The sequence below is a fragment of the Drosophila santomea genome, chromosome 3L (assembly GCF_016746245.2).
Source record: "Drosophila santomea strain STO CAGO 1482 chromosome 3L, Prin_Dsan_1.1, whole genome shotgun sequence".
NCBI classification, from domain to species: domain Eukaryota; kingdom Metazoa; phylum Arthropoda; class Insecta; order Diptera; family Drosophilidae; genus Drosophila; species Drosophila santomea.
In genome coordinates, this window is record NC_053018.2 from 3,064,185 (window position 1) to 3,087,106 (window position 22,922).

The 22,922-nt window shown below is 45.8% G+C and overlaps 4 protein-coding genes across 14 annotated transcripts in view; 2 read left to right on the top strand and 2 right to left on the bottom strand.

The window, feature by feature from the left end:
- Positions 1-241: 241 nt before the first annotated feature.
- On the top strand, positions 242-6,512 carry LOC120449612 (otoferlin). 6 transcript variants are annotated; one of them, XM_039632182.2, is made up of 14 exons: positions 245-569; positions 621-979; positions 1,032-1,155; positions 1,219-1,396; positions 1,447-1,895; positions 1,958-3,210; positions 3,264-3,435; positions 3,493-4,699; positions 4,752-4,888; positions 5,139-5,320; positions 5,435-5,555; positions 5,684-5,974; positions 6,036-6,136; positions 6,201-6,512. In XM_039632182.2, the coding sequence occupies exons 1-14, from the start codon at positions 270-272 to the stop codon at positions 6,376-6,378; spliced, it is 5,052 nt and encodes a 1,683-aa protein (XP_039488116.1). In that variant the 5' UTR covers positions 245-269; the 3' UTR covers positions 6,379-6,512. The 6 variants fall into 6 exon arrangements, with proteins under 6 accessions (XP_039488121.1, XP_039488120.1, XP_039488116.1 ...); XM_039632183.1 differs by having other exon boundaries at positions 246-569; positions 1,032-1,134; positions 1,198-1,396; XM_039632184.1 differs by having other exon boundaries at positions 246-569; positions 6,204-6,344.
- A 1,809-nt stretch (positions 6,513-8,321) lies between these two features.
- On the top strand, positions 8,322-17,478 carry LOC120448920 (transient receptor potential cation channel subfamily A member 1). 5 transcript variants are annotated; one of them, XM_039631143.1, is made up of 17 exons: positions 8,322-8,756; positions 8,985-9,140; positions 10,439-10,630; positions 11,280-11,436; positions 11,492-11,582; positions 11,662-11,857; positions 12,190-12,297; positions 13,012-13,200; positions 13,587-13,815; positions 13,884-14,464; positions 14,524-14,838; positions 14,940-15,050; positions 15,552-15,772; positions 15,827-16,304; positions 16,359-16,521; positions 16,580-16,852; positions 16,916-17,478. In XM_039631143.1, exons 1-17 carry the CDS (start codon positions 8,484-8,486, stop codon positions 17,209-17,211), a joined length of 4,029 nt encoding a protein of 1,342 aa, XP_039487077.1. In that variant the 5' UTR covers positions 8,322-8,483; the 3' UTR covers positions 17,212-17,478. The 5 variants fall into 5 exon arrangements, with proteins under 5 accessions (XP_039487077.1, XP_039487079.1, XP_039487080.1 ...); XM_039631145.1 differs by lacking the exon at positions 10,439-10,630; XM_039631146.1 differs by lacking the exons at positions 10,439-10,630; positions 14,940-15,050 and adding an exon at positions 15,258-15,365.
- Positions 17,479-17,561: 83 nt separating this feature from the next.
- LOC120448919 (DNA replication licensing factor Mcm7) lies at positions 17,562-20,269 on the bottom strand. The gene is made up of 5 exons (XM_039631142.1): positions 20,089-20,269; positions 19,656-20,025; positions 19,090-19,591; positions 17,965-19,022; positions 17,562-17,904 (listed from the first exon to the last, which is right to left on the bottom strand). Exons 1-5 carry the CDS (start codon positions 20,117-20,119, stop codon positions 17,703-17,705), a joined length of 2,163 nt encoding a protein of 720 aa, XP_039487076.1. The 5' UTR covers positions 20,120-20,269; the 3' UTR covers positions 17,562-17,702.
- A 414-nt stretch (positions 20,270-20,683) lies between these two features.
- The window catches only part of LOC120447764 (division abnormally delayed protein), a 64,194-nt gene continuing 61,955 nt past the window's right edge, over positions 20,684-22,922 (bottom strand). For both annotated transcript variants that reach the window (XM_039629310.2, XM_039629309.2), the window contains exon 9: positions 20,684-22,827. In XM_039629310.2, coding sequence (XP_039485244.1) covers positions 22,676-22,827 — 152 coding nt within the window. In that variant the 3' untranslated portion in view covers positions 20,684-22,675. The remainder of the gene's footprint in view (positions 22,828-22,922) is intronic.

The following is a 22,922-nucleotide window of genomic DNA, read 5'->3' on the forward strand; positions in this document are numbered from 1 at the left end:
AGTCCAATTGGGAGCTTTGCGGCGTTGCCAGATGGGTTGATTTGGTTGGAGTCTTTATACAATGGCGCCATCTGTGCGTGTGTTTCTGTTTAACTTTTAAATAAAGCCCATCTATAACTGATAAAAATGTTTTAAAAATGTTTATAATGATTAGAAATTAGTTTTCTTGATCACTCAAAACAACAAAAATTATTTGAAATGAATCGTTACAAAAAGTATGGATATTTCATAATGTTTCTCACCCAATGTGGACTTGAACGTACCAAGCCATGAGCCTTTGCTCATACAGAGCACTGAAAAGCCGTTGCACCTGCTTTCCACTCAGATTTCGAAGCGATTTCAACAATGCCTATACCCGTGGCCCGTTTCCCAGTCGAGTTGGTCAGATAATGAGTTACATGGACGACTGTTTCGCAGGCGCACCGCAGGAGTTCCTCATCTGCATCACGGTGCACAAGGCTGTCCAAGTGGGAGTGACTTCCGGCGAACTGTATGTGAGGATAAGCCTGGACAAGATGACCAAGAGCACCAAGTCCTATCCGAATACCGAAAATCCTTTCTTCAATGAGGTGGGTTTTTTACTATATTTATTATATACAATTACAATTAAACATCCTTAGTACTTTGTTTTTGAGTTTCATTGCACGTTAACCGAACTCCTGCGCTTGACGATCCTCTTTGAGCTGAAGAAGCACATGACCTATAAGAAAAATGTGGTAGTGGGTGAGCTCCTGGTGGATCTACACAGCGTGTGGAACCAGACCAATCATGGTTACTTCAAGAAGTGGGGTCGCCTGGAAGCACCAATTGGCGAAAACCAAACCCTGGAAAACGCTGTGGCATCTCACGGGTATCTGCAACTCGATTTGGCCATCGTATCCCAGCATAGTCCGGTGTCTTTTGGACTTGGATCTGAGGAGGTGGACACCCAAAATCTGAACAAGTGGACGGTGGACCATGACTATGATGACATCGAGCGGTAAGCATATTAACATAATTATCAATGTTTTTCATAAACGGAATACCTCTAGAAATCTGCTGACCAACGTGAGCACCTTTGCGCCAAGTAATATTCGCTACTTTGTCGCCTTCTACCGGGGTTACTTCATCAGGCAGAGCAGCTACATGATTCAAGTATCGTTTGCCGGCTTCAATGTATCTGGCTCTCGGCATTGACTTGTGTTTCCGTTTCTAAAGTACAGATTCCATCCTTTCAAGGGCAAAACGCCGGTGGCCAAGAACACGACGACGCCCGTGTGGAACCACGAGATCAACTTTGCCTGGATGTTTCCATCGGTGGCCCAGCGATTCCTCATCCTAATTTTTGCCCACGAGCATCTGCAATGGAAATGCGTGGCCGAGTTTGAGTTGTCCCTCGAGGAGATTGCGTTTAAGGGTGAGTCATGTGGGTCACCAAAAAGCAGACTCTGTTTAACTACTGTATAGGAACGCCTTCCCTGGGACCCACCTACTTGCACCTCTACGATCCTGTCAATCCCATGATCTATGTGGGTCGTCTGCTAATGGAACTGCGTTCGGAAATGCTTACGGATTCCCAGCCCACCCACACGCTGTCCTCGAAGACGGTGCCTGGCTTGGATGAGACCCGTTTCTGGCACGACGATGTCTATCTGATTGAGTTCCTTCCACTCATGGGCCACCACATCCTGACCTCGGCTACGGCGTACAAGATCTCTGCGAGATTAGCCGAACACAACTCGAATGTGTTGGAAGGCCAGCTGAAAGCACCTTTGGATCGTTTCCGGTCGGCAATGAACTCGAAGAGTTTCCGGCGGGAGGCACCTTTCCGGTCCTGCATGTTTCGTGTCCGTTTGCCGGACAATCGAGCCAAGTACGAGAGTGACTTCTTCATGCTGGATGTAGTCAATTATATGGTAAGTCTATTGGCTTATTTAACCTTACATTTTAGTTGATAATAATTTGATTTGAATGACAGCGTTCCGAACTGGACACCTTCAAGCTCTTTCAGCGAAAGTATCCGCACCAGGATGAGGAGCAGGCCAAATGCCTGAAGCTCATTGTGGGCAGCATTTTGACCAGAATCAAGGAGGGTCTAGATGCCCACCGTTTCGACCACGACGTGCAACCACAGCGCACCACCTGGGACATCAATCGGCAGCTGTACCTCCTCGATTATTTCGCCAAGTTGCCACTGGAACTGCAACATCTTAAGCAGAGATTACGCAGCTGCTTTCTCGAGCACCTGGACACCTCCATTGCCGATGTGGTCAATGAGCTGCAGCGTTTGCTGGCTGAAATCGGAGCTCTTTCCAGTATGGCTCGCACGCAGGACGAGTGGCCGGAACTGGTGCTCTCCTTGAGTGCAGCTGGCAAGGATGTGGGTGTCTGTCGATTGAACGCCAAGCTCTTTCTGAACCTACGAACTCAGGAGGCGGATCTGGAGCAGGAGACCCTTTGCTGGCGTCTAAAGAGCTTTGCCTTCAAGTCCCCTGGTTGCACGCACACCTGCCCCAATTGTGGTTGCACCACGGCAATAGTATCCGGATGTTTAGCCATTGTTGTGGAACGGGAGCGAAAGGAGTTCCTTTCTGTACACAATGAAGATTGGACCAACATTGAGCCCATGCTGTGGCACCTGAATTCTGGACAGACGCACTTTCTCTGCCATGTGTACATACATCAGGCCAAAATTCGTCCTGGTGGCGAGAAAAAGAACATCTGTGATCCCCACCTGAGAGTCCTGTTTGCCGACCAGGCCTGTGAAACGTATACATCTCCCGGCACTCTATCGCCCATTTGGAATGCTGTGATCACCTTCAACTGGGTGTCACTGCCAGGTGGCATTGGTCTGTATGTAAGGAACCCTCCTCTCCTTTCTTTGGAGTTCTTCAACTCGGAACGCAGTCTACCGGAAGACCTTGTGGGCATGGGTAGCGTGGCAATGAGTGTCATTAGCGAGGATCGGGCCAGTGATTCCAATTGGGATGATGCTGGAGTATTTGGCTGCTCAAAGAATCCCTTGCGGAAGCTACAGAGATTGAAGTACCTGACTCCACCTCCCCTCAAATGGGTGTCGATAGCCAGAAAGGGAACACTTCAAGCTGAGGTTCTGATGTCAGCCGAGATCATTGAACTCTCCGTGGAACCCACTGGTCAGGAAGCCGCAAAGGAACCACAACTAGCAACGGGCATTCCAATGGCCATCAGGCCAAATATGCAGAACTTTGTGTGAGTTTGGTAAACATAGTTGGACACTTGACTTCATCAATTGTCCATGACAGCTTAGAGGTTTTCTTTGTGGGTCTGCGCAACTACTCCAAAAGCAGCATGAGTTCTGCGGGTAAGCGAAAGATCATTGTGATGATGGGTGATCTGGTCCTGGCCAGTGGACCATCCACGGCGCGCATCCGGAACAGCATCAACTTTTTGGTGGCCTACGCATCTGGAGTGGTTGTGAGTTAATGCCATAGAAATGTTAAAACCCGCCTATAACTATAGTACTCCGTCCAGAGTTTGCCAGATCAACAGGATTACTGGCCAGCGATTATAGCCACCGATGTCCTCCTCTCGGGATTCAGCAGTGAGTCCACACTGGGCGCAGCTCTCATACCCAATTCCTCGAACTTCCTGCAACGTGACAGGACCCTCAAGTGTGTGTTCAAGAAGGAGCAGGCCACCGGAGAGGCTTCCACCACGGTTAGTGTGGATGAAGATGATGAGGGCGAGGAAATGGAATGGGAGGAGGAGGAGATCAAGCCCTCGAGGATCAGCAGCTGGTGGATGCGACTGCTCTTCGCTTTGGGTCTGCGACCAGCGCCCTATGCCAATCGTCACTCCCTAAGGTTCGATGATGACTTGAATGAACACGAATTGGTCGAGGAGCGGGAGTTCACCTGGTGGACAAAGTTCTACAACTCAATGTATTGGAGTGCGGCGGAGATGTCGCACGAGCACAAGCACCGCCTGGTTATCTACCATGAAGAGCTGGAGAAGCAGGACCAGTTTGGCTACCTCCAGGATTGGGCAGTGCCCGTCCAGTTGGTACACGGCGTGAAGTTCAAGAAGCATGGTCCACCCAAAGAAGATATCTATGCCACATTGAAGCTGCAACTCAAGTTGACCCCCTGTCAGTGCCCGGTTCTCGAGGATCTCGGAGGAGGTGGCGACATGGTTCGCAACATGTCTAACCCTATACATCCTCGCCATCAGTCCACACTCCAGTCACTGGGTGAGAACGTCAAACTATTGGTACGTGTTTACGTAGTCCAGGGTGTACAGATGCGTCCTCGGGATTTGAAAGGGGACTCCGATTGCTATGTAAAGCTGTTCCTTGGCGGCAAGACGGTTTCCGATAGAGCTCACTTCTCACCCAACCGCAGTAATCCAGTTTTCGGGCGTCTGTTTGAAATGGAGGCCACGCTGCCGGGAGATCACATGCTCCAAGTCATGGTGTATGATCATGACAAGATCAAGGACGAGGTGATCGGCCAGACAAACATCGATCTGGAGGATCGCTGGAGAACTAGGCATCGTGCCACAGTGGGCTTGGCCAACGAGTACACAAAGAGTGGCTATAACCACTGGCATGATGTGCGCTTGCCATCGGAAATTCTCATCGAACTCTGCCAAAAGAGGGGCATTCAGGCGCCCTACTATTATGGCAATGTGATTGAGGTGGATGGAATGCTCTTCGGGGACGAAACTGTAATCTCAAAGGGTGGGTTACTACTTGCTCTATTAAAAATATAAGTTATTATATAATTTGTTAGATGAGGAGCTGCAAGAGCGACTCAGCCTAGCGGTGCTCAAGAATATGGACAAGTTGCCATCTTTCGGATACAAGTTGGTTCCCGAGCATGTGGAAACCCGCTCCCTGTGCCGAGATGATTTCCCAAATGTCGAACAGGTAATAGGAAACAATTACGCGCTAACCTATCCCAATGAAATGACTCATTTATAGTAAAAATAGCAGCGCCAAATTGGAGCTATACATTTATAGCCATAAAGAGTCTAGACAGCCATCATGAAAATTAACCAGCTTATCTGTGACAAATGGCATTTTAGCTATCAATCATTGATAACATTATGTAGTGTAATTTGAGATATAAATTTGTTTTTTTGGCTAAGCACACTTACTAATGCAAACCATTGTCCAGGGCAAACTGCAACTGTGGATAGAGCTGTTCGAGGCGAACATCTATGTGCCCAGTCCCATCGACATAACCCCAGTGCCGCCCGCGGATTTCGAGGTGCGTGTTGTGGTCAAGAATCTGGTCGGGATTCAGGCGGGCGATAAAAACATTTTTGGCAAACTAATGAGCGACGTCTACGTGATAGGGTGAGTGGCTGTGGGGCTTTCATTGGTGGGTGGTGCTGCTTATTACCCATGGGTTACAAGCGGATCCGCGTAAACGATATGCAATTACCGACGTTTTTCGGTGTACTTGTACAGATGGTGCGAGGATGAGGACAAGCGCCAATCGACCGATATCCATTACCGCTCATTTGCAGGAGATGCGGCATTTAATTGGCGCATGGTCTTCGGCATGAAGTACTCCCCCAACGAGGACCTGGTAAGCCGTGACCTTGCCTAATTGGTCAGGGTAACCAATACTCCAGCGCCATTTTCACATTTTCCCATTTTTCCATTAATTACACCGCGGACTCCCATTTCTTTTTATTATTTATATACATTTTATAGATGGTAATCCGGCGAAAAGCGGGACTGCTGGAGGAAATGGAGTTCAAGAAGCCGCCCATTATCTATCTGCAGGTGTGGGACAAGGATGTGCTGTCCAAGGATGAGTACCTGGGCGCCCTGGAGCTGAATCTCTCCAACATGCACGTGCCATATCCAGTTGCCCAGCTATGCAAGCCCTATCCCAAGAAGCGGAAACGTATCAATCTCTTCAAGCGAAAGGTCATCAACGGTTGGTTTCCGCTGCAAAGTAATGCGCATCCATCGCAACGCAGCCAGTCCATGGTTCAGAATGTGAGTATTGCTGGGTTAACCACTCCTACTAGGTTACTCCTGACCTCCTCAGTGATTCCAGGGCAAAATGCAGCTGAGCATCGAGGTCTGCACGGATATGGAGGCCGTCAACCGGCCGGCTGGTCGTGGACAGGATCCACCGATGGCCTTGGAGCCGCCTTAGTAAGTTTCCTTCTGTTTTTAGTTCTGCTTAACTTGACAATGTTTTCATTGAATTATCCTACAGCAGACCGGATAGTTCTTTCAATCCACTGACGAATCCTTGCAAATCCTTTCGGCACATCCTCTGGCCCGCCATTCGAAAGTATGTCCTGTGGACTTTGCTCATATTGATTGTTATCCTGGGCCTGGTGCTCTTCTTTTCCAATCTGCCTGGCAAACTCATGACCATTCCACTCGAGTGAGAAGCACTTTTTATTCCTTTCTTTCCTGTTTGCTTGTTTAATTGTTTTTGTTTATATTGCTCGCTAAATTGAATTTTACCTTGCGTTTTGAAAGTTTTTCAATAAATTAGCTTCGTTGTTTCTATGCCCTGCTACTTGGTCACTTAAAAAGTAATTAATTTCATTGGCTAATAGCCAGCTCCAGTTCCAAAGGGGGCTGAATGCCATTATGGCTGGGACTGGGAATGGGACGTAACCCCACTGAATTGTTATGACGTCGTGGTATAAAGAAGTTAAAAGGATTACATATAAGCATTTAAAGGCAATCAATATTTTAAATATCGTATGCAGTAGATGAGCAACTAGCTTTGTCGAGACAATAAAAGTATTTTTATTCTTCTACAAGATTCTGCTTAGAAAAATCACTTCTCCAGTTTCTTCTTGCGCTGGAAGCCCTTTAAAGCATCCAGAACTATCCCAGATAGATTTACTAGTATTTCACCATGTGGGTGACACAAGTGGCAATTCGCTTGTTTGTGGATGTCCATGTGTGCATATGGTATATGGTATCTATATCGGTTCGATTATGCCGGAGTGTTAATGTGCTAATGGCGGCAGTCGCGGCAAAACGAGACGAGAGTGACGAAAGTGACGAAAGGCTGCCATTGCTTATCAGGACCGCCCCGAACTGGTCTGAACCGTTCTGGCCGGGAAACCTATTGGGGCCCAAAGGCTGCCACGTTCAGTTGGTGTCCAGCTATCGAGGCTGTCGGTTCGCAAATCACTCAGCAGGAAACTAACTCACAGGACTCGCCCATCCCTTTACACAAATTGCCCATCAAGAGGTGCCAATTTAGTTTCATTATTAAAGTGTCTGATGTCCTTCAGAGTTGTGAGAGTTTCAACGCAATTTAGCTACATCCTTTGCCGTTGCAGGCAGAGTCCAGAGTCCTTGCTCGCGTTCTTGTAGTGCTTCCTCCACGTCGCAGGAAAGGATCGAGAGTGAAACATATGGCAAGCAGCCTTAAATGCGGCTAAACTCGGTGCGAAAATACTCGGAAAATTCCTGCTGCTGTCGCAGTTGTGCCTGCTCCGTGTGCTCCGTTCTAGTCTTGGCCGAAATCAAAATCAAGTTCAAGTTCTTTAAGTTCAAAGTCGATTGAAAATGTAAGTGCATCCTGTCCGCTGCTCACCAAGGAAAAACGAGCTACAGATCGAGTAGTTGGAAGATAGCTAAGGTAAGAGAAGGATTTTATTAAATCATTTTAATAGTACATCCCATTATACAGACCATGTCATATATTCCTCATGACTTGACCCCAAGTAATCCCTTGAATGTCCCTTTAATTAAGGGATTTATTTACCAGATGGGCGGTCAATGTTTGCTATGATATTTGCCCACCATCACCACTTAGACTAATCGAAAGCCTCTAGTTTTGTCAACTCATCCAACTGGGTGTTGAAATAATCAGAGCTTTCTCTTACCTGAAGCTCTGTACCTGTAATTTCATTATTTCGATATCATCCAATCACTTGATAATATCTGTTTAATGTAATTAAAAGTTCGACAGAAAGTTCGGCTAGAAATATCTGCGTACTTTGAGTAGCCTTGCAGTTTGAATCCTTTGCTCGTCATAGCCAGTTCGAAAATGGGCCTGCAGGAAGTTAAGTATGTCTGGATTTACAGGGGCTTGACAATATGCAAATTGTATCCGTCGAGTGGCGAAAATAAACAAACCCTTAATTAGACAGTTCCAGTTAATGGGCTTGCGAAAGGGAGTCCCGGCTTCGATTCCCTCGGGCAGTGGCTCCACTCGTAAATGTGTAGAATGACAAATGGCCATTGACTTGGTAGCCAGCCAGGCTATATTTACATACACATAGCTAGCTCAGTGCGTGCAAATTGGCCAAGGGTTACTTCTAGATTAGCTCCAGTTGCAGTTACGCTTCAGTTCTAGTCCGACACAGTTGTATCTAGTAAATCGTCCTGGCTCGTATCTCATATCTCGCATATCTGCGATATCATGTGACAGTCGAGTTATCTAAATTGGTTTGCTGTCGGTTAACGCGTTTGCAAACCGTTTAACCCAATCAATATCTAATTAGTCCACTGATTGTACCGCCCCATGATGTGTGATAAGTTGCGAAATACAAACGCGGCACTAACCACCGCGTACAGTCGCGACCAGCGGCCCTTTACGATTACAGCTGCGGACACGGATTGCAACCAGAGTGCCACGAGCACTAGCTCCAGCTCCACCAGGATGCCCAAGCTCTACAACGGCGTCTACAGCGGCCAGTGCGGCGCCCTCTCACCACCTGACCTCATGGAGGCCCAGCCGAAGCTGCTGCCCAAGCCAAGGAGCAACAGCAGCGGCAGCACCGGTCGGAACAGCAAGGTGGGTGGCTTCAAAATGATATATATCTCTATTATAAGTTATGTTAATCTCGGGTTTAAAGCAAACATATTAACCAGAACTTTCTAAATGAAACAGAAATGGCTAAAATGGCTTACTATATACTTTCGTTCAAACTCGTTGTATTAAATTCAGTTTTATAATTACCCAGCACTTATGAATGATTTATGACTTAAACAATCCACTGACATTATCGACACCTCGTTGCAGTATTGGATATTTTCAATGATAATCGAGCGCAGCGCGGGTCCCAAGCGGCTGGAAATCGATGGCGATGATGCGGACACGCCGCTGGAGGCCATCCTGCCAGCCGAGCCGCCGGCGGAGGTCTGCCTCTTGCGTGACAGCCCCTTCAGGATACTGCGGGTGAGTAGCTCCTGGTTGGTAGCTCCAGGCAATTCTCCAAAGTGAGGAACCGAGGCAATTCCCGCAGCGAGAGCCATGATAAATGCTACTCCATGTGCTCCTGGCCTCGTGCCTTGAATGTTCTAGAAGCGGCCAGGGAAGCTCAAAAGCGATTTTTCAATAAAATGTCAATAGGTTTTATGCAAAGAGTCAAGCACTTTTGTCCCATTTTTAAGGTATCTTAAGTTATTTAGTGCAATTATTTATAATAAGCAGGTTATTTTAACTAATAGTAATTGGCGCAACAAGTCCTTTACACGCATTCAGCGCTTGAGAAGAAAGATTGAAATTGAAACCAATGCTATTGACTGACTGGCGAGTTCAACAAAAGAACACGAAGCACATCCTTTTCCAAAAAGGAACCGTGCCACACGCACCCGAAGTTGCCGCCAGTTGGCTATAAAAGCGAGGCAACTTGGTTCGAGATTTCAGTCATTCAGCGACTCTTTCTGCGTGGACTCAACTTGTTTTCCTCTGGATATTTACTCTCCATCGAGCTTACCAAAAATCTAGTTAACTTGGCAGAAAATCAGTGGCACAGCAATTTTATTTATTAAAGTTGTGACTTTATCTAACTCGAAATCGAAATCGAATTGAAAACAAAACAGAAAGTTGTTACATAAAGTATTTTTTTTACGCATTTTAAATTTGTTCTGCAGTAAAAAGTGAAAGCGTTTTATAAAATAATCGTCATAAATTCAACAGTACAAATATAACATTAAATATACAAACTGTAGCTCATTTAGTGATAACAACTGAACTTGTTATTTTTTAACATTTATTATATATCAAAATATATAAAAAACAAAGCTATAAACATTTAGCCAACACAAAAACATGTTTATTGGTACAAAAACTGCAATTTAAGAGACATACGCATATCAAAGCTAAAAGTTTTATGATTAATGCAATCTAATTGAGTTTCGATCGGAATTAAAACCTAAACGAAATCAGAGCAACACAGAGCTAAATTCATGAGAATAGGAAAGGACTCAATTCAGAAGTTCACATAACCAAACTACAAGTTTTTGCAATGCAAAACGCATTCAAATTGAATGTCCACTGGAATTAAAGCCCCATTCATTTGAATGGGCAGAAAATAAAAGGGGAATTCAGAAGGCAGGAGCCAAACGCATATGGAAATTATATCAGAAAAAATCCATAACAAGTCAAGGCGCTCTAGAAATTTCGCCCGATGCCAACGGAGTTGTAAGGACAATAAGAGTTAAGCCACTAACTAAACACAAATGTAATTAAAGTCGACGATGACTTCGGGCGACAAGGAGACTCCTAAGAGGGAAGACTTCTCCAGTGCGCTGCGATTCCTGATGGGCGGCTGTGTCCGCGAATCGGAGATGACTGCAATGGCGCCGCTTAACCTGCCCAAAAAGTGGGCACGCATCCTGCGGATGTCCTCGGCGCCAAAGATACCCATCGTGGACTATCTGGAGGTAAAACTGCTGGCCGCGCACTCTCATTCAATTAGCCACGAGCGAATCACAAAATTAGCTCTCGGGGGGCGAAGAGTTTCAGGTGCCCCCTTTTAAAGTGAATTTTACTCGTGGACATTTCCAGAAAACGCAGTTCAATAAAGTGTTTTGGAATAATTTTTTTTTTATCAAGAAAAAAGGGAAAAGTAATAAGACAAATCAAATTACTCAGTCGCCGGAAGGCGTTAATGTCCTAAACTCTATTCACATTTTGCAGTGGCACGATGTTTTGCACTTTCTCTGCTTTGCACCAAGAAAGACAAACAGAATGTTCTTAGCGAAAATAAATGAAACTTTCGCCTTGGAATAGCAGAGCACCTTAACAATACAAAAAACTAAAAGGAAAATTAAATTGCATGCAAAAGAATTTTGTATGGTCATGACTTTTAAATTAATTGACTAGCAGGAATTTTACGACTTTGAGTGCTAGCCTTTAAATATTTATATTATTAAAGGTGTATTATTGGAAGGTGTATTAAAAGTTGAATGGTAAAAATAGTAAATTCCTCTGAGTTGAGTATTTTTTTCCAGTGCTGGCAGACCAAACAAAGCTTAGTGTTTTAATTGACGTTGCTGCAGAGTGAAAGACACCTGTTCTTCCTTTTTTTAGGCGGCTGAGTCCGGAAACCTTGACGACTTCAAGCGACTCTTCATGGCGGACAACTCGCGCATTGCTTTAAAGGATGCGAAAGGACGAACGGCTGCCCATCAGGCGGCTGCCCGTAATAGGGTTAACATTTTGCGGTACATTCGCGACCAGAATGGCGGTAAGTGCGACGATAAACCCATTAAGCAGGACTCCTCATCAGGCGTGATTTACAGACTTTAATGCGAAGGATAATGCCGGCAATACGCCGCTTCACATCGCCGTCGAGTGCGATGCCTACGATGCTCTGGACTATCTATTGTCCATGTAAGTGGCTTAACCATGGTTGACTTAGCCCGATTGAACTTAGAAATATCTTTGCCGGCAATCCTTGGAATCCTTACAGCCCAGTGGATACGGGCGTGCTGAACGAGAAGAAGCAGGCCCCAGTGCACCTGGCCACCGAGCTGAACAAGGTGAAGTCCCTGCGGGTGATGGGTCAGTACCGCAATGTCATCGATATCCAGCAGGGCGGCGAACATGGACGCACTGCTCTGCACTTGGCCGCCATCTACGATCACGAGGAGTGCGCTCGCATCCTGGTAAGTGGTGTGAGTGCTTGCCAAACGTTTCATTTGATTACTTTTTACGTTCGCCCTCGCTTTTGTATTCACTCATGCATTTTATTTGCATTGGCTTTATTTATATTAAGTCATTAATCAACGAAGTCCTTCCGAAAAACACACTCATCCGTACAAAAGTTTAATTTATCATAGAGAACATGAAAAATAAAGGTTGGTATACTCAGTAGACTCAATTGTTTTGCCTGCTTTCATACTAGACCCAAATACTGACTGTGTGTGTGTGTTCTATTGCTAGCATATTATATTAGAGGCATTTATATTTGTTTACCATAACTCATCGTATCTTCCAGATAACTGAGTTCGATGCATGCCCACGTAAGCCCTGTAACAATGGTTATTATCCCATACACGAAGCGGCCAAGAATGCCAGCTCCAAGACAATGGAGGTCTTCTTCCAGGCAAGTTATCCACTCCTTTTCCCAATTCGCACTCTTCCTAGTTGCATGCCACCTCTATCTCATCTCATCCAGCTTTGATCCTATTGTGGCAGCTATCCCCCCATTGGACATTGAACCGATTTGCTTGATTTCTTCTACTTACCCCTCTTACTTCTGAACTTTCGTGCACTCTCTACGGTTTTAAGTTTATTTTTATTTTTATTTGGTTTTTGATTTTGCTTTGCTCCCTGATTGACGTTGCGTATACGCCGCGTTGTCAGCGTCCGCTTTAAAAAGTATCAAATTTGTTATGTGTCACTCTGGCTGTTGAGCGATGTTTTCCACACAATTTTAAGCTGCTGAAAAATATCAGATGTTGGATAACTCATGCGGGTCGGTCATTCACTTTGGCATACAGTTTTCGGGTCGCCTTCAGCCATTTCCAGGATACACCAAAGTTAAAGCTTTGTAGATAAATATTTATGTGTTATTTTTATTGATTTCCTTGACTTCTTAAGGTATAAGCACTATCACTTTAAAGAAGTACTTGTCACAGATTTTTAATAGTAATTTAATGAATTGTTATTAATAATTAACCCTGCTTTTAAATGCTGTCTTAAGACCTTTGAGGACTAAAACGAGAACGGTGACGCAAAGAGACTCTATTAATTTATTTCTTTTTACGGAAAATGTCAGCAGGAATAAGCTCTTCTAATGTTTTCATTTACTTTACAGTGGGGCGAGCAGCGCGGCTGCACCCGCGAGGAGATGATATCCTTCTACGACTCGGAGGGCAATGTGCCGCTCCATTCGGCTGTCCATGGTGGCGACATCAAGGCTGTGGAGCTGTGCCTCAAGTCCGGCGCCAAGATATCCACGCAGCAACACGATCTCTCGACGCCAGTGCACCTGGCTTGTGCCCAGGTGAGTGGATCCCTTGGATGCACATGTGCAATCCTTCAGCATGTCAAGCAATCGAAAACTTTCATATTTCCACGTGCAGTTAAGCAAACAAAGCGTTCTTGGCCAGTAAGCGAAAGGAATACCGCTTTAAACCATATCCAATGGGCGGTGAAAAGTGGCTGTGTGGTTTCCTTTCGTTTTCCTTTGGTTTCGCCTCGTGTCTTGGTGTCCTTAGTTGACTTTAATTTGACAAATTCTTATGCAAATTCACTGAGAAGAACGTGACTTCGGCGCTAACAAAACAAAGCACTTTTCATGTTGGGGAAATACATACTACGTATGAATGATTCCGACATGGTTTTCCATTTACATTTCCGCTTCTTGTTCCCGTTTTTCCTCCTTTTTAGGGAGCCATCGACATTGTGAAGCTCATGTTCGAGATGCAGCCCATGGAGAAGCGACTCTGTCTGAGTTGCACGGACGTGCAGAAGATGACGCCGCTGCACTGCGCCTCCATGTTCGATCATCCGGACATCGTGTCCTATCTGGTGGCCGAGGGAGCGGACATCAATGCCCTGGACAAGGAGCACCGCTCGCCGTTGCTCCTGGCGGCATCGCGAAGTGGTTGGAAAACAGGTGAGAAAATTTCATAATAATTATTTAGTAATTTATTACTATTATTACCTTTAACTCTTGCCTTCCAGTCCACCTCCTTATCCGTTTAGGGGCGTGCATAAGTGTCAAGGACGCCGCCGCCCGCAATGTGCTGCACTTCGTCATCATGAACGGCGGTCGGCTGACGGACTTCGCCGAGCAGGTGGCCAACTGCCAGACGCAGGCGCAGCTGAAGCTGCTGCTCAACGAGAAGGACAGCATGGGCTGCTCGCCGCTGCACTACGCCAGCCGGGATGGGCACATCCGGTCGCTGGAGAATCTCATTCGACTGGGCGCCTGCATCAATCTGAAGAACAACAACAACGAGAGTCCGCTGCACTTTGCCGCTCGCTACGGAAGGTACAATACGGTGCGGCAGCTGCTGGACTCCGAGAAGGGATCGTTCATCATCAACGAGAGTGACGGTGCTGGGATGACGCCACTGCACATATCCTCGCAGCAAGGACACACTCGGGTGGTGCAGCTGCTGCTCAATCGCGGAGCTCTGCTGCATCGGGACCACACCGGACGCAATCCTCTCCAGCTGGCGGCCATGTCCGGTTACACCGAGACCATCGAGCTGCTGCACTCGGTGCACTCGCATCTGCTCGATCAGGTGGACAAGGATGGGGTAAGTGCCAGTACTTGGCAACTGATAAATAAGGATAACCACTACGAATGTCTCTTCAGAACACCGCTCTCCACCTGGCCACCATGGAGAATAAGCCCCATGCGATCTCCGTGCTGATGTCTATGGGCTGTAAGCTGGTCTACAATGTTCTGGACATGAGTGCCATTGACTATGCCATCTACTACAAGTATCCGGAGGCTGCCCTGGCCATGGTGACCCATGAGGAGCGAGCCAACGAGGTGATGGCTCTGCGCTCGGACAAGCATCCGTGCGTCACCCTGGCGCTGATTGCCTCCATGCCCAAGGTATTCGAAGCGGTGCAGGACAAGTGCATCACCAAGGCCAACTGCAAGAAGGACTCGAAGAGTTTCTACGTAAGTTTGTCGTTTTCCCAGGGCCAAAACCCCAATCATCAACTCATTCCATCGAAGCTAATTGATTTCTATTCGCCCCCAATTGACATCGCCGTGACCAGATCAAGTACTCTTTCGCATTCTTGCAATGCCCCTTTATGTTTGCCAAGATCGATGAGAAAACCGGAGAGTCGATTACGACCGCCAGTCCCATTCCGTTGCCGGCTTTGAATGTAAGCGGAAACGGGAATCCTTCCCAGATCTGTTGCATGCGTGTTTTTTTCCTCGTGTTGCTCCTCCTTCCTGGCCTTGATACATGATCTTGGACATAATTAGTTATAGAATCAGGGTTACCGGGATAGCACATCATGATCCATAAATTCATAATATTTGGTTAAGATCATGCATCGATACTCATACACTTGGTTACCACCATCCAGATAAAATATTCGTTTTGGCCCTACCAAAAGACACCCGAACAGATTGAGGCCAAGCGCAAAGAGTTCAATGACCCCAAGTGGCGACCCGCGCCTTTGGCCGTGGTGAACGTGAGTGTCCCCGAACTCTCTTAAAGATCACAGAGCTCTGCAATAGTGTATCGTCCCGCCAAACTAACCCACTAACCCACCAACCGACTCACTTTCGGGCTTTTGTATCTTGTATGTCGTGTGCGTGTTTATTCTACTGCATTCTTCGCATTTCTGATACATGTTATCCTATAATCCCTCGACCAGACCATGGTTACCCATGGCAGGGTGGAGCTGCTGGCCCATCCGCTCAGCCAGAAGTATCTGCAGATGAAGTGGAACTCGTACGGCAAGTACTTTCACCTGGCCAACCTGCTGATCTACTCGATATTCCTGGTCTTTGTGACCATCTACTCCTCGCTGATGATGAACAACATTGAATTGAAGGCTGGGGACAACAAGACGATGAGTCAGTACTGCAACATGGGGTGAGTTCAGATCCATGCTACCCAAGAACCTATAACAACTCCTCCATCTTTCAGGTGGGAGCGGCTGACCATGAATCTCTCCCAGAACCCGGCGGTAGCATCCCAGATTCGTTTGGATTCCTGTGAGGAGCGCATCAATAGAACCACTGCAATACTTTTCTGTGCCGTGGTCATCGTGGTCTATATACTGCTCAACTCGATGCGGGAACTCATACAGATATACCAGCAGAAAGTGCACTATATCCTGGAGACGGTTAACTTGATATCCTGGGTGCTGTACATCTCGGCCTTGGTGATGGTAACACCGGCATTTCAGCCGGATGGCGTAATCAATACCATCCATTACTCGGCCGCTTCAATCGCCGTGTTTCTGTCCTGGTTCCGATTGCTCCTGTTCCTGCAGAGATTCGACCAGGTCGGCATCTATGTGGTCATGTTCTTGGAGATTCTGCAGACGCTCATCAAAGTGCTGATGGTGTTCTCCATACTGATAATAGCCTTCGGCCTGGCTTTTTATATACTACTTTCGAAGGTAGGTGGTTTGCTATCGAACTTTCAAGAGGTAATCTCCTACTTTTTCCCGCAGATTATTGACCCCCAACCGAACCACTTGTCCTTCTCCAACATACCCATGTCCTTGCTGCGCACTTTCTCAATGATGCTGGGCGAGCTGGACTTTGTGGGCACCTATGTGAACACCTACTATCGGGATCAGTTGAAGGTGCCCATGACCTCGTTCTTAATATTGAGTAAGTACCGATTAAGCCATTACTTTTCCTTTAACACATATTATGTGTTTGCTGGCAGGCGTTTTTATGATCCTTATGCCCATTCTCCTGATGAACTTGCTCATCGGTTTGGCCGTCGGCGATATTGAGTCAGTGCGTCGCAATGCCCAGCTCAAGAGGCTGGCCATGCAGGTGGTGCTCCACACAGAGCTGGAGAGGAAGCTGCCCCATGTCTGGCTGCAGCGAGTGGACAAAATGGAGCTGATTGAGTATCCCAATGAAACCAAGTGCAAGCTCGGCTTCTGCGACTTCATCCTACGCAAGTGGTTCTCGAATCCGTTCACCGAGGATTGTAAGTTGTCTGGGAAAAGATCTGGTACTAGGACCATCCAATACACTTCCTTCTTCTATGCAGCCTCCATGGACGTCATATCCTTCGACAACAACGATGACTACATCAATGCGGAATTGGAACGGCAGCGGCGAAAGTTGCGCGACATTAGTCGAATGCTGGAGCAACAGCACCAGCTGGTGCGACTCATTGTCCAGAAGATGGAGATCAAGACGGAGGCGGATGACGTGGACGAGGGTATATCGCCAAACGAGCTGCGCTCCGTAGTCGGCCTGAGATCGGCGGGCGGAAATCGATGGAACTCACCACGAGTCCGGAATAAACTACGAGCCGCTTTGAGCTTCAACAAGAGCATGTAGATCCCTTCGTTTGGCGGCATTATAAAAAAAATCTATGTATCGTCCTTAGTAGAAAAATTGCACCTTTTTAAATGTATATCTCTATGTGTGTGTAAATCGTTGTCCCACAGTGACGTGGCTCGTGTGTGTGTATGTGAGGTCCTTAAAGGAATAATACATCGAATTTATAGGCAAGGACCGTGGGCTGTTCTCGTAACTTGATTAAGCTGTGGAATTCAACAGATCTATTCTAGTTTTTAATGCAATTTGCAAGTGTGCATTGTTATTTGGATGTCTTTTAACAAGTATATAAATAAAATCATATTAACCAGAAAAACTGCTTACATTTTGAAACAGAGGAGACACAGTCCTTAGGTCAAATACAAAATTCTTATTTATTTATGACAATGATCAATGGTAAAGTGACAATGTATGAGAGTAGAAATAACGATTGGCGATAAAGAGACATAAACTTATTCACTAAATATAAGATGTGCGATGAAGCGGGCGATCTACATGAATGTGATCTTCGTGCGGCCCATGTTGACCTGCCAGACATTGAGCTCCTCGTAGTCATCGATGCATTTGTCCACCTGGTCGGGCTTGAATCCTTTGGTTGTGCAGCGGTCCATGATGTCGGCGATTTTGACTCCCTTTCCAGAGCCAGCCAGTTCACGAACGATGGCAAAGATTCGATCCGATGTGTTGGGAACACTGGAATTAAAAAATATTTTTAAGCAAAGGGATTTACTTAAAAGCATTGCAAATACTTACTGTCCCTTCTGGTGCTCGTGGATTTGGTTGAGCGAGTCCTTGGACATCTCCAGCAGACGCAGTGCTTCAGCCACATCATCCTTCTCCACGCTATCGGATAGACGCAACCTAGCCAAAGCGGTGGACAGTCGCAGGATTCCCAACAAGTTACGGGCCGAGGTGAAGGTCATATCCTTCTGGTTGCGCGCCTCTCGACGCAGCTCCACGTAAGCGCCCACAATGTAGTCGGTGAGCTCATCCGGAATAGTGGGGTTCTTGCGCTTGCACAGGTTGATGTAGCGCCGCATAAGATTCATGTCCAGAGCCTTGACTCGCGTGGGAGGCTGTTTGCTGTGGCTGTGCACATAGGTGATGTGCTTGGCCAAACGCAAATCATTGTCACGATCCGGTTTATCCTGGATGAGCCACAGCAGATCGAAACGCGAGAGCAAGGCCGCTGGAAGCTGAATGTTCTGCTCCACGGTGCGACGAGGATTGTAGCGTCCAAAAGCGGGATTAGCAGCGGCCAGGATGGAAACGCGAGCGTTTAGGGTCGTCATGATGCCTGCTTTTGCTATCGAAATGGTCTGCTGTTCCATCACCTCGTGAATGGCTGTACGATCCTGATCCGCCATCTTGTCGAATTCATCAATGCAGCAGACTCCCTGATCGGCCAGCACAAGAGCTCCTCCTTCCAATGTCATCTCGCCTGTGAGGGGATCCTTCATCACTGCAGCCGTGAGACCCACCCCCGAGGAACCGCGTCCTGTGGTGTACTGCGATCGCACAGCCAAGCGGCTAATGTAGCCCAGCAGCTGCGACTTGGCCACACCGGGATCTCCCATGAGGCAGATGTTGATGTTGCCACGAATCTTCATGCCATCGGGACGTTTGTCAACTCCTCCGACCAAAAGGAGCAGCAGCGCTTTCTTCACATCCAAATGTCCATAGATTTCGGGAGCCAAGCTGGTGGCCAGGCGCTCGTAGAAATCATCCTGGGCCAATTCCTCCAGCTCTTCCGGCGTCAGCTCGGCATCTTTGTCCGAGATCTCGTCGTTCTTGTTGATACAGATGATGCGCTATTGGGACAGTAACAATAGATTAACCATATACATAATTTTGTTGGATTTCAATGAGGTAACTCACGTGAGCTTGGAGGAATGTCTCTGAGAGCAGACCTTGAATCATCTGAGCGAAACCGGTGCGCATCAGCGGCAAGAACACTCCGGAGACCACAATGTGATCTCCAGGCTGTGCCATTCGCGTGACCTCGCCCCTGCACATGATGGTCATGCTGCGTGGAATGTGGCCCACGGGCACCTGGTCGCTGTGCTCCTGCATCTTGACCTCCTGGAACTTGACGAACTTGGAGCCACGGGTTTGCAAATACAGCCGTCCTCCAGCTTTGTTCACTCGGCAATCATCCGAAGGGCAATCGTGCACGGGCGTAAAGGAAAGCGAGTTGACTGGCTGATACGTCTCCGAGCCACAGCGATCGCACGTGTAGGTGGCCACCACCATCATGGGCTTGACTTCCGTGCAGCGTGTAACGATGCCACGAACAGTGACCAGTTTGCCAATATGCTGGGCTTTCACCTCGCGAATAGAGTGCGCCTTCTCCGTGGACAGTGGTTTGAAGCCCACCTCGCTAAAAGGAAGAAAGAGAAAATGGAGTTAGATTTGCGGGAAAATTGCGAAATAGAAACACTTACAATCGCTTCATCAGCTCCGAGGGGAAGGAGTTGCGCTCATCGCGCTGTTCCATAGGATTCCGGGTGCGGGACTCCATCATCAGGCGGTGCTCGATGTAAACATCCAAGGCGTCCTTGGCGTGCACCTCCTGCTGTTTGTAGCTGGGCAGGAGTTCAGCAATCACATCGCTGAATATGGACGTGTAACGCCGGCAATTGTCGACCACCGCTTCCGCGAGACTTTCATTGAACTCCGCCAGATCATCCAGATCGATGGTGATCAGTACTTGCTCCCGATGGGCCAGCTTCACCAGCTGTGAACCGTAGACGAACTCCTTTTTGCCATCATCGTCGCACTTGCAGAATTCCGACAGGAAGGTCTTGATCGATTCTGCAAATCAACAAACATTGGATGCGTGATGCCTCGTCGAGATTAAGACATCTTGGCACTTACCTCGGTCTTGGGCATAATCTCGTCGAGCCATTTTGCGCTTGCTTCTTGGTGCTTTCAAGAATGGACAACAAATTGAGGACAGTTGCTTACCAAAGGTGTTTTTTGGGACGCTGTTTGCTGGGAAATGCGGAGAAAATAATGAAAATGTAAACGCTTCCCGCCAAAAACGCGTTTGATTAGAGATGGCACTATAGTTAGAGATGTGAGAATATTTAAAAGTAGCAATATATCGTTATTTTTGTAATGTAAATAAATATGTAGAATGAATATTGTTGTGTGAAGTAATTCTAAACAATTATTTGCTTATATCTACAATTAAAACTTAACAAAATCTTTAAAATAAACAAACTGTATATACCCTTTCGTTTGGTTACAGAATATTTAAAGGAAAAACGGGGATCTTACATAGATGTCTGCCATTTATTATGCTCTACATGTAATTTTAATGTCGAGGAATCTGCAGTATTGTGTAGAATACTTTCATACATGTCTAGTTTCTACATATGTCGGTATCCCATTTTACATATGTGTATTTGTGCTGTATTTGTTTGTTTGATGACGTTGCCACCTGTTTGCATAAATAAAACGCGCGCAATTCGAATTTCAAATATTGACGTTTATTCAGGTTTTAAATGAAATTTACAAAAGTTCTCATTTTCGCTTGTCTGCCGTTACACTCATAGCACTATTGCGTATCGCTTTCAATAAACTTGTTGGACTTGCGTTTCTTGTTACATAATTATTTATTGGTTTTTAGGCATCTAAAAGTAGTACATTTATTTTTAGTGCAATTTTCGATTCGCATTGGTTATCTTCAAATAGATTTACAACGATGATTTTTTTCGCACATTGCGGCTGCTTTTGCGGTATACATAAGTTACAATTTAATATGTTGCGTTTACGTTTAACTTAAATATTATTAATCACATGCAATAGTTAAATAATAATGATACAAATAATAATTATACATAGTTCAACCAGCGCGCCGGCACACAACGATCTAATTTCGATCGGATCGAAGTGTATATAGTGCGATATATGCAAGTATATGCCAATTTGTGTGCGGCGGCAATTGGCGATTCCTTTGTTAATTTGCTACTAACTAAATTTGTTGTTTTCGTTCAACTGTTTGCTTTTTTCACATTCAGCGCTAATCGTTACGTTTACGCACTAGCATATAATTACGATTTAATTAGTTAATTCATTTATGTGTATATATATATATATATAGACTTCATTCTTATCGCTGGCGCCATACTCGTATTAATGCATATTTCATATTCATTTGTATATATATATATTTACTTGTTGTTTTTAGAGTGCCGCCAGCGCTGCTCTCTGGATTTGATTCAGCAGCGCTCTGCCCCACTGTAAAGTATCCGTAAGATTGCAACATTAGTTTCGATTGAAATTGCAAATTTGCGAACTGTGATTTGTGCGCTGAACTCTGCATTTTCTCAATTTTCTGCATTTTCTGCATTTTCTGCACTCTCCCCAAGAAGAAATCCAAGTGCTCTGTAAACTCTAATTAGCTGAATGCATTTTATGACATTTTCCATATTACGCCAAGGTCGTCTTCTCATCTCTTTGTTCATATAATTTAAGTAATGCTACATATAATTATACGTATATATATCAATAGATTTTCATCGATTTTCCTTCGTTTTTCGTTTTTGTTTGCGTATAAAGCTGTAAGTCTTCTAGTTTTTCCGTGCGTTTACTCAACTAAATTCCATTCGTATGCATTTCGCGTCGATTGCCCAATTGATCAATTTCTAAATGGTTTCGCTCGCATTCGTCGTTCAGTTCGAAAGGTGTAGACAACAATATTTTCGCTTTAGTTTAACATTCACTGAGCTACAGCTAACAGATTTATATCCTTTACGTATATATAATATTTGTGTGATCGCCCCAAAAAAATTAGCCATTGAATGTGGTGCCACGCCTCTCAGATTTCTCGCATCTATTTAACTTGTGTAATTACACCGAAAAGGAACAACTTGCTTTGAACATTGAGCTTTGTGTACTGTACGCTATATACGCGATATATATATTAACATGTATCTGAACAAACGGCACACTCTATGGAAAGGGATTCTGCTTGATGCCGATAGCCTATTTAGTTTTAATTTTCGTTTATGGTTAGTTGTGTTTAGCAATTGCTCGATTCGTATGCAAATATCCAACGCATTTATATGGCACACAAGTCTATGTAGTTGGATTCGGCATGGAAATTCGATGAGCTTCAAATTTGGAAAAGCTAGAAGGAGAGGTGCGCTTCAAGGGTTTCAAGGGTATCAAGTTTCAAGTTTCAAGTTACAAGTTACAAGTTTCGCTGCTGCTGTTGGTTGTGTGTAAGTTGTTAGTCGATTGCTAGATGAATGCGCTTAGGGCCTATAAATTACTTGTAACAACTTAAGAATTACACAAATAATAATAATAATGATAATAGTTATATTAGTTCATGATTTAACTCGATTCGTGTGCATCTGCTGTTGCGCTTCTTGTGGTTACATCATTCACCGCCCTCGCACAGTGGGGCGCATTGCGTTTTTTGTGTTCACTCCCTCGACTGGGGGCAGCAACCTTAACTACAACTACTAAAGAGCATTGTGACTAGAGTGAGGAGCATCCACGTCGCGGTGGCCTCCAGTGGGTTGGACCCACTCTTGCCGCTGTCCCGCGACTCCACCTCGTTGGTGGTGGTGCCTTCGGACTCCTCGATGGGCGTGTGGGGTCCTGCAAATGATAGAGATATAGTCAGTTTAAGGAGGATGTCTTTTACTCAGAGAATCGATCATGAATAGCGAGTATAGTTATACAATCTATTGAAG

Coding starts and splice junctions, on each gene's coding strand:
- LOC120449612 (XM_039632182.2), top strand. CDS start 270: ATGAGCCTTTGCTCATACAGAGCACTGAAAAGCCGTTGCACCTGCTTT. Junction 570..620: donor AAAATCCTTTCTTCAATGAG/GTGGGTTTTTTA, acceptor AAACATCCTTAG/TACTTTGTTTTTGAGTTTCA. Junction 4,700..4,751: donor CGAAACTGTAATCTCAAAGG/GTGGGTTACTAC, acceptor ATAATTTGTTAG/ATGAGGAGCTGCAAGAGCGA.
- LOC120448920 (XM_039631143.1), top strand. CDS start 8,484: ATGATGTGTGATAAGTTGCGAAATACAAACGCGGCACTAACCACCGCG. Junction 10,631..11,279: donor CCATCGTGGACTATCTGGAG/GTAAAACTGCTG, acceptor TCCTTTTTTTAG/GCGGCTGAGTCCGGAAACCT. Junction 11,858..12,189: donor AGGAGTGCGCTCGCATCCTG/GTAAGTGGTGTG, acceptor CGTATCTTCCAG/ATAACTGAGTTCGATGCATG.
- LOC120448919 (XM_039631142.1), bottom strand. CDS start 20,119: ATGGCTCGACGAGATTATGCCCAAGACCGAG. Junction 19,592..19,655: donor TCGGAGCTGATGAAGCGATT/GTAAGTGTTTCT, acceptor TCTTCCTTTTAG/CGAGGTGGGCTTCAAACCAC. Junction 17,905..17,964: donor CACGAGCACCAGAAGGGACA/GTAAGTATTTGC, acceptor TTTTAATTCCAG/TGTTCCCAACACATCGGATC.